Raw genomic sequence first — 10,475 nt, forward strand, 5'->3', positions numbered from 1 at the left:
TTGGCATTTTTTTTTTCCCCCAAGATGGAGTCTTGCTCTGTCACCCAGAGCTGTAGTGCAATGGCACGATCTCAGCTCACTGCAACATCCGGCTCCCACGTTCAAGCAATTCTCCTGCATCAGCCTCCAGAGTAGCTGGGATTACAGGCGTGCGCCACCACGCCTGGTTAATTTTCATATTTTTAGTACAGACAGGGTTTCACCATGTTGGCCAGGCTGGTCTCAAACTCCTGACCTTGTGATCTACCCGCCTTGGACTCCCAAAGTGTTGGGATTATAGGCGTGAGCTACCATGCCCAGCAAACATTTGGCATATTTAACCCCTGAATTCCATTGGGTCATGGGCCCCAGGTAAGAACATTTTTGTTTGTATTTAGAGATGAGCTAAGTCTTCAGAAGATGTCTAGACCTCAAAGAATTTCCTGCCGGTTTTAGGTCAGTTCTTAATGTGAATGATTATCATTAACTTTTGTTTTTAGCATCCAAAACATTATGGCAGGCTTAGCATGGGAACAATTGAATAAGAAACAATCTTTTTCCATCAAAAAGGTTATGACATAACAGGAAAAAGACAAGTGTATGCAAATAACTAACACAGGAATAAATAATTAGGTTTGGCGAAGGCTAAGTATGAACTTGTCAGTCTCAAAAGTTATGAATTGTGCAATGGTGCCTTAAAAATCTGCTTCTAGACTAGAATGTTTATTATTTTAAATCTGTGTAAATTTGGGATTAACTGTATAAAATGTTGGTATCTTAAGAAATTTAAATCTAGAACTGTAGATTGCAGCTCTTTTTGCAATCCATGTTATTTATAATTTCTTTAAACTCAGTCCCTATAGTAGAAACTGAGTTGTTTAAATTTCTGGTTAGGTATGCAGGCTGCCTCCAGCAAGATGGTTTCAGCAGAAATCAGTGAGAATCGGAAACGACAATGGCCTACCAAATCTAAAACAGACAGAGGAGCCAGTGCGGGAAAGAGGAGATGCTTCTGGTAAGTGTTTCACTTTCATTCCCAACTGATCTTTGAGGACTGATATGAGACATTTTCTCTTGTTTATCTGGCACAAACACATTTTTGTGTAATGTTTGATGAGAGCTCAGAAAATTTCCAGAGTGCTTCAGGCTTTAGGTTTCAGTGATTGTCACATTGTACATACTGCAGTAATGGTTTCTGCTGTGAATGCCATTAATTGAATGTAAAGGATGAATTTTTTCCTTACACTGAAACATAAAAATAGCTTTATATTTGAATTACTTTTTTGGTGTTGAAGGGGTTTAACTTTTAGAAATTCTAGGTGGAAATCAAGCTGTACTTCCAGTTGGTTGTTTTCTGTAGTTTTTTGCGGTCATTGAGGTCTGGTCACTTTGCCAGACTTCTCTTCACCACTTTCGCACTTGAGGGTAAAAAGCACAGTAGTACTTTTTCTTGTTCATTTTTCTGATAGTTCTCTTGTCCCTCTAGTTGGTCCTCTTTGTTGCCAGTGACTTCCCTTGGGCCAAGTTCTTAAAAATAAGTTTATCCCCTTTGGGGATAAACAGATAATTATTAATCAAAGATCATATAACACTGTGAGTTCAGCATACAATGTTTGTTCTTTTTGAAATGGGAATTAAATGTTCCTGAGAGAAAGGGTGGTGACACTACCTGTGGTTTGTATTTTTTTTGATGAGGTTTACTGAGGTATAATTTATATATAGCAAAATTCACCCTTTTTGGTTGATTGGTTCTATGACTTTTGAAAAATGTATGCTATGTAGTCATGTAACCACCACCATAATCTAGATAGTATTTTAATGACCTGAAATAGTTCCCACGTGCCCTTTTGTAGTTAAGTCCCTTTTCCCACCTCCAGACCCTGGCAACCATTGGTCACCAGTGTGATACTTGTTACTATGGTTTAGTCTTTCCTAGGATGTCATATAGCCTTTAGTGTCTGGTTTCCCTCACTTAATATAAAGCTTTTGAGATTCATCCATGGTAGTGTATGTATCAGTAGTTCATTCTTTTTTATTACTCAGTATCATTTCATTTCATGGTATGAACGTACCACAGTTTGTTTATCCAGTCTCCATTTGGTAGACATTTGGGTAATTTCTGGGTTTGAGTAATTATTAATAAAGCATTGGGGGTTTTTTTGTTTTTTTTTTTTTTGAGATAGGTTCTCACTCTATTGCTGAGGTTGGAGTGCAGTGGCGCGATCTCGGCTCACTGAAGCCTTGACCTCCCGGGCTTAAGCTATCCTCCCATGTCAGCCTCCTGAGTAGCTGGGGCTAGGGCGAATACCACCACGCCCAGCTGATGTTTTTGTATTTTTCTGTGAAGACAGGGTTTTGGCATGTTGCCCAGGCTGGTCTCAAACTCCTGACTTCAGGTGATCCTCCCGCCTCAGCCTCGCAGAGTGCTGGGATTATAGGCGTGAGCCACCGCTTCCAGCCCACGCATAGGATTTATAAATATGTGTGTGTGTGTGTGTGTGTGTGTATGTGTATTTTAATATTTATTATTGGGCAACACCTCTATGAAACAGAATAATTGTTCCTAGGATTTTCTTTATATTTTTTTTCACCAATCAAGTCAAGGAGCAGCACCGAATAATTTTCTTCTTTTCCTCCTTTTTTTTTTTGAGACAGAATCTTGCTCTGTCACCCAGGCTGGAGTGCAGTGGCATGATCTCGTCTTACTGCAACCTCCACCTCCCAGGTTCAAGCAATTCTCCTGCCTCAGTCTCCTGAGTAGCTGGGACTACAGCCATGTGCCACCACACCTGGCTAATTTTGTAGTTTTAGTAGAGACGGTGTTTCACCATGTTGGCCAGGCTAGCCTTGAACTCCTAACCTCAAGTGATCCACCCACCTCAGCCTCCCAAAGTGCTGGGATTACAGGCGTGAGCCACCACGCCCGGCTGGATTTTCTTTATAACTATCATTATCATTATTATTATTATTATTAATTATTTTTGAGACAGAGTCTCACTGTGTGGCCCAGGCTGGAGTGCAGTGGCGTGATCACGGCTCACTGCAACCTCTGCCTCCTGGGTTTAAGTGATTCTCCTGCCTCAGCCTCCCGAGTAACTAGTACTACAGGCACCGCCACCAGGCCCAGCTAATTTTTATATTTTTAGCAGAGACGAGATTTCACCATATTGGCCAGGCTGGTCTTGAACTCCTGACCTTGTGATCCACCCACCTTGGCCTCCCAAAGTGCTGGGATTACAAGCGTGAGCCACCACGCCTGGCCAACTATTATTTTATCTAATTTCCAACTGTTGAAGTTAATGTAATATGGCGAAAAAAAACTAAGCAAAATCAATTTTGCTTTTAGAGATTCAGAACTTTAGAAAGGAGATCCTCTTGGATCTTTGGGACAGTTGGTTCCAGTCTCATTGAAATTTTTTCCTTCTGTTTATAAGCTCTGGAATATCTTTTTCCTAAATGTACCTGTTCTTCATCTCAAGCTAGCATAAACAGATTCTGTTTCCTGAACAAACTATAACTCTTTGCTTTATTTATTTATTTTTGAGACGGAGTCTCACTCTGTCACCCAGGCTGGAGTACAATGGCGCGATCTCAGCTCACTGCAACCTCTGCCTCCCAGGTTCAGGTGATTCTCCCACCTCAGCCTCCTGAATAGCTGGGATTATAGGTGTGTGCCACCACACCCAGCTAATTTTTGTATTTTTAGTAGAGAGGGGGTTTCACTATGTTGGCTAGTCTGGTCTCAAACTCCTGACCTTGTGATCTGCCTGCCTTGGTCTCCCAAAGTCCTGGGATTACAGGCCTGAGCCACCGTGCCCAGCCAACTCTTTACTTTACATAGAAGCTACAAATGCTGTTAAATATTTCTGTTGCTTCTGACAGGTTGGGCATGGAGGGACTAGAGACTGCAGAAGGGTCCAGCTCTGAGAGCTCAGATGATGACAATGAAGAAACACCAAGCACTTCAGGAATGGGTTTCCACGCTCCAAAAATTGGCAGCGATGGTGTTGAGATGGCAGCCAAATTTCCCAGTAGTTCTCAGAGGGCGAGAGTAGTGAATACAGACCGTGGACCACCGGAACAACTGCAGATCCCGGTGACTGACTCTGGGAGGCATATTTCGGAAGACTTATGTGCTGGGCTGGGGGAGTCCAAAGAGCATATGGAAAGCAGGATAGTTACAGAAACAGAAGAGACCCAGGAGAAGAAGGCAGAGACTAAAGAACTCATAGAAGAGGAACCCACTGGGGCTGGACTGAGTAAGGATAAAGAGACAAAAGAAAGGACTGATGGGGAAAGAGTTGCCGAGGTAGCACCTGAAGAAAGGGAAAACGTTGCCGTTGTCAAACTGCAGGAAAGCCAGCTAGGAAACACAGTAAGTATGTTTTGGGGTTGATATCTAGAGCTAAATCAATTTAATCTCCACAATAAGTCATTAAAATGAAAATACGCTTTTCCTCCTCAGCTGCTTAGTGAAAGGCTTGTTTGATTTTAAGAAGTACGGATTATGGTGAAGCTTGCCTTGTTCCCCAAAAGACTTTTTTTAAGCTCTGGCATTTATAGTATGTTGCCACTAGGTGGTGTCCTTGATTCCATATTGTATCAATTGTAAGATGCATGTTTTCTACATTTTAGCATGTCTAAGATGTGTATAACATATAACTTAATTGGTATTGTTTATTCTTAGTAATACATGAACAAGAGTATATTACGATCGATGGCATTTTAGATTTGATGAAATGCGCTCATTTTTCCTGTCACTAAATTGCTACTCAGCTTTTTCTAATGTGAGGATAGTTTGAACAATAGTTTCAGCTGAATGTGAAGACCTCTTTTATAGAAGAGGAACCTCTCCTTTTAAATGTATCATTAAATCTTAAGTACCCACAGTCAGCCTTTTAAAAAAGGCATCTTCAGCCAGGTGCGGTGGCTCATGTCTGTAATCCCAGCACTTTGGGAGGCCGAGGCGGGCAGATCACTTGAGGTCAGGAGCTCGAGACCAGCCTGGCCAGCATGGTGAAACCCTGCCTCTATTAAAAATACAACAACAACAAAAAGTAGCCAGGCATGGTGGTGCATGCCTGTAATCCCAGCTACTCAGGAGGCTGAGGCACGAGAATTGCTTGTGCCCTGGGAGGCAGAGGTTGCAGCGAGATAATGAGATTGTACCACTGCACTCCAGCCTGGGCGACAGAGTGAGACTCCATCTCAAAAAATAATAATAAAATAAAAAAGGCATTTTTATTTCATTCTCTCAAAAAGTTGGTTTTTCACTGTCTACAATGGACTGGCTTCCAGCAAAAATCTCTGATGTTCTTTGATCTAATGGTTTGCTTTTTAGAATAGGTGAAACCTAAACTACTTAATTTCCTTCGATAAACACAAAACCTACCATTCGTTTAGCCGGCACCTTCCCCTACCCCCAGTAAATAAAAATGCATAAATTGCCCTTTCTGGTGAGAATATTGGAATTTTTTTATGCTAAGGGCTTTACAGTCTCTGGAGTTGTAAGCATGTAATTTTTATGTTACGTGTATGCATTAGATAAGAGCTTTATCCGGACTGAAGTCTTAGAAAAATAAAAAAGGAATCATAGGATAAAACCTGATATTTTTCAATGTTAGCCATGGAGTTTTGTTCTTGATGTTGTAGTAATAGCTGCTGTATTCCTAACAACCAGGTGTGATTATTTAAACACACATAAGTGGTATTTTAGAATTTGGTCACAAATAAGCCAAGGTTAACTCCCAGAAATCTAACAAAATAGCTTTTTTAAGAAAACAAAGATCAACTAGAAAGATAGAGTGTGTCTCCAGAGCTCTTTAGTATTTTAAAACTGTAAGAGAAAGTTATTCTCCGAATATAGTTTTTAAAAATCATCCAAAGATGAACATTTTCATTCTTTTCAAGGTATCATTAGCAGTATTTAATTTTGTCTTTTTTTTTTTTTTTAAACACAGAGTCTTACTCTGTTGCTCAGGCTGGAGTGCAGTGGTGTGATTTCTGCTCCACCTCCCAGGTTCAAGTGATTCTCCTGTCTCAGTCTCCGGAGTAGCTGAGACTACAGGCACGTGCCACACCTGGCTAATTTTTGCATTTTTAGTAGAGATGGGGTTTTACCATGTTGATCAAGCTGGTTTCGGATTCCTAACTTCAAGTGTTCCACCTGCCTCCACCTCCCAAAGGGCTGGGATTACAGGCTAATTTTGTCTTAAAGTCTATAAAGGCACTTGGTGGGTAGAACAGTTGTGAGTCTGTTGAACAGCATTTGAGTTTGTTATATAAGGGGGAGCTCTGACAGTCAGTCTTAATTACTCAATTAGAATGGAAAGCATTAAGATTATGGAATTAATAGATTCAGAAGCGTGGGATTCTCATTAAGCTTTTAGGAGTGCCTACTCTTTTCTGTGGGAATAGTGTGGGGATAGGCTGGCTATATTTTACTGTTTAGATTTTTACTAGAAAAATCAGAAAAGAAAGAGCAATATTAAAAATCTGTTTGGGAATGCTATACTTCTGTTACTGTTCTGAATGCTTTTTTCTAAATGTATAGATGAAAAATTAGTTTTTATGTGTATTGAGAATACTTACGGAATAACATGTGGATGGATGATTAAAATTCAGTTGCAGGATATGGCAAATTAAATGAAAAATTCTCAAGAAATAAAAGGTACTCGACAGTTAAAGAGTCTTTATTCAGAGGAAGAAGCCTGTTTTAAATACTTTCTTATTTTTTTCCCCCAGGTTATTGATAAGGAAACTATAGATTTATTGGCGTTCAGCTCTGTTGCAGAACTGGAGTTGCTGGGTTTGGAGAAGCTCAAATGTGAACTGATAGCCCTTGGACTGAAATGTGGGGGCACTCTGCAGGAGCGGGCAGCAAGACTCTTCTCTGTCAGAGGACTAGCAAAGGAGCAAATTGACCCAGCTTTATTTGCCAAGCCTTTGAAAGGAAAGAAAAAATGAGTATCATCAGAGCTGATTCCTATTGCTTTATAGTGTCTACCATTTATAACCTGCATAATGTGGACTCTTGACCAGTATTCCTGTTGATATTAAAAGCTAACTTTTTAGTAACCCAATTCTAACTATCCCTTTTCCTTGTTAGGTCTGTAGAGTTAACGTCTGAAACCATCTGGGCCTTAAATTTTCTTTGTCTAGTTTTCTATAATGTACTTAATAAATATAGGGCTATTCACATTTTTTGGTTTGATCTCGTGTCATTTAGGTAATGAATCTATCCAAGGAATCTATCCTTTTGACCCAGGTTATCAAATTTGTAGACAAGTTTATTTATAATGGTCCCTTCTTACCCATTTAATGTCTGTAGGGGCTGTGTTGATAATTTCCTTTTCATTATGATACTGGTAATTTCCTAATCAGGTTGGGTAGGGGTTTATCAGTTTTATTAATCTGACTTGTTTTTTATGTTTTATTATTTTTTATTTTTTTGAGACAGAGTCTTGCTCTGTCGTCCAGGCTGGAGTGCCATCTTGGCTCACTGCAAGCTCCGCCTCCTGGGTTCACGCCATTCTCCTGCCTCAGCCTCCCAAGTAGCTGGGTCCACAGATGCCCGCCACCACGCTCAGCTAATTTTTTGTATTTTTAGAAGAAACGGGTTTCACTGTGTTAGACAGCATGGTCTCGATTTCCTGACCTCATGATCCACACCTGCCTAACTTTTAAAGAACCAACCTTTGGTTTTATTTTTCTCAATTGTTTATATAATTGATTTCTTTTATTTTCTTTCTTCTACTTAGCTTGAGTTTCCTTTGATCTTTTTAGTTCCTTAAGATAAGCCTTAGGTCATTGATCTTAGACGTTACTTAAAATACATATTTAAAGCTATACATTTTCCTTTAAACATTACTTTAGTTGTGACTTTACAATTTTATTATGTTGTATTTTTATTATTCCGTTCTAATTTTCCTTTTTATGTTGTATTTTTATTATTCAGTTCTAATTTTCCCTTTTTTTTGTTTTTGAGATGGAATTTCACTTTTGTCACCCAGGCTGGAGTGCAGTGGTGCAATCTCAGCTCACTGTAACCTCTGCCTCCCGGGTTCAAGTGATTCTCCTGCCTCAGCCTCCTGAGTAGCTGGGATTACAGGTTCCAGCCACCATGCCTAGCTAATTTTTGTATTTTTAGTAGAGATGAGGTTTCACCACAGTGGCCAGGCTGGTCTTGAACTCCTGACCTCAGGTGATCCACCCACCTCGGCCTCCCAAAGTGCTGGGATTACAGGTGTGAGCCACCACACCCAGCCTCATTATTTTCTGATTTCCTCCCTGAATAATTCTTTGACCCATGGATTATCAAAAGTGGGTTGTCTGATTAGCAAACATTTGTTGCTGATTTCTACTTTTAATTCCATTGAGGTCAGAAAATATCCTCTTTATGATTTCAATCCTCTTAGTTTTATTGAGACTTGTTTTATGACCCAATATATTGTCTGTCATGGTGAATGTACCACATACAGTTTAAAAGAATGCATATTTTAGGCCAGGTGTGGTGGCTCATGCCTGTAATCCCAGCACTTTGGGAGGCTGAGGTGGGAGGATCATTTCGAGACCAGCCTGGGCAACGTATAGCGAGACCATGTCTCTAAAAAAAAGAATATATAATTTGAATTGTTGGGTTAATATGTTCTGTAATATCGATTAGATTAAGTGGTTGATAATACTGTTCAGATCTTCTATGTCTTTACTGATTTTTTTGTTTATTTCTATCAGGTGCTGAGAAAGGATGTTAAAATCTTCAATTACGATTGTGGAATTGTCCATTTCTTTCTTAAATGCTACCAGTCTTTGCTTCATATTTTGAAACTCTAATAGCTTAGGCTATGTTATGTCTTCCTAATGTATTGACTATTTTATCATTATGAAATTTCCCTCTGTCTATGGTAATTTGGGTTAGAAATCTACTTTATCTTATGTGAATATAGCCACTACAGCCTTCTTAAGCTTAGTGTTTGTACAGTATACCTCTTTCTATTAATTTACTTTGTACTTCTGTGCCTATTTAAAGTAGTTTATTTAGGCCGGGCGCGGTGGCTCAAGCCTGTAATCCCAGCACTTTGGGAGGCCGAGACGGGCGGATCACGAGGTCAGGAGATCGAGACCATCCTGGCTAACACGGTGAAACCCCGTCTCTACTTAAAAAAAAATACAGAAAACTAGCCGGGCGAGGTGGCGGGCGCCTGTAGTCCCAGCTACTCGGGAGGCTGAGGCAGGAGAATGGCGTAAACCCAGGAGGCGGAGCTTGCAGTGAGCTGAGATCTGGCCACTGCACTCCAGCCTGGGCGACAGAGCGAGACTCCGCCTCAAAAAAAAAAAAAAAAAAAGTAGTTTATTTAAACATTTACTTGAGTCTTGCATTGTTATATATTGTATCTGTACCTTTTAATAAGTGTTTATTAACATTAAATGTAATTATTAATAGGTTTCTAATATTTTACATGTTTCCTGTTTAGATAAGATTATTTTATAATTGTATATTAATTTATTGACTCTATACTATTTTAATAATGTTTTTGAGTTGGATGTTCTAGTGATTACAATATACATTCTTAATTTTTCAGTCTACCTAGAGTTGATGTGCCACGTCACATAAAATGTAGAAATCTTTTAAGTGTGTACATCCATTTATCATACCTGTCTTTCATGCTGTAGTTGTCACACATACTAAATCTACATATATTGTAAGTCTTGTCATAAGTTACAATTTCTGCTTTAAATAATGATATGTATTTTAAAGAAATTAAGAGGAAAAAATAAAATCTTTTCTATTTATTCACATATTTACCATTTCTAATATTCTTCATTTCTTCTTGAAGATCTAATAGCCTTTCCCTTAAGCCTGAAGAACTTTCTGTAGCATTTTTTGTGTCTCCTGGCAACAAATTAGTTTTCTCCTTTTTTTTTTTTTTTTTTTTTGAGACAGAGTTTCACTCTTGTTGCCCAGGCTGGAGTGCAATGGCACAATCTCAGCTCACTGCATCCTCCACTTCCTGGGTTCAAGCAATTCTCCTGCCTCAGCCTCCTGAGTGACTGGGATTGGGCATGTGCCACCACACCCGGCTGATTTTGTATTTTTAGTAGAGACAAGGTTTCTCCATGTGGTCAGGCTGGTCTCAAATCCTGACCTTGTGATCCACCCACCTCGGCTTCTTAACGTGCTGAGATTACCACTGCGCCTGGCCAGTTTTCTTTTTTTTTTTTTTTGAGATGGAGTCTCGCTCTGTCGCCCAGGCTGAAGTGCAGTGGCCAGATCTCAGCTCACTGCAAGCTCCACCTCCCGGGTTTACGCCATTCTCCTGCTTCAGCCTCCCGAGTAGCTGGGACTACAAGCACCTGCCACCACGCCCAGCTAGTTTTTTTGTATTTTTTTAGTAGAGACGGGGTTTCACTGTGTTAGCCAGGATGGTCTCTATCTCCTGACCTCGTGATCCGCCTGTCTTGGCCTCCCAAAGTGCTGGGATTACAGGCTTGAGCCA

The 10,475-nt window shown here is 40.0% G+C and overlaps 1 protein-coding gene across 4 annotated transcripts in view; it reads left to right on the forward strand.

Moving 5' to 3' along the window:
* Positions 1-9,114, forward strand: part of SDE2 (SDE2 telomere maintenance homolog) — a 15,999-nt gene extending 6,885 nt beyond the window's left edge. For 3 of the 4 annotated variants that reach the window (XM_003893038.5, XM_009186394.4, XM_021926635.2), the window contains exons 5-7: positions 874-994; positions 3,862-4,354; positions 6,724-7,056. In XM_003893038.5, coding sequence (XP_003893087.2) covers positions 874-994; positions 3,862-4,354; positions 6,724-6,945 — 836 coding nt within the window. In that variant the 3' untranslated portion in view covers positions 6,946-7,056. Of the gene's footprint in view, positions 1-873; positions 995-3,861; positions 4,355-6,723; positions 7,057-8,712 lie in introns of those variants that run through there. The other variant, XM_021926630.2, reaches the window with a different exon arrangement.
* Positions 9,115-10,475: the final 1,361 nt, after the last annotated feature.

Source organism: Papio anubis, chromosome 1, assembly GCF_008728515.1.
Source record: "Papio anubis isolate 15944 chromosome 1, Panubis1.0, whole genome shotgun sequence".
NCBI lineage: Eukaryota > Metazoa > Chordata > Mammalia > Primates > Cercopithecidae > Papio > Papio anubis.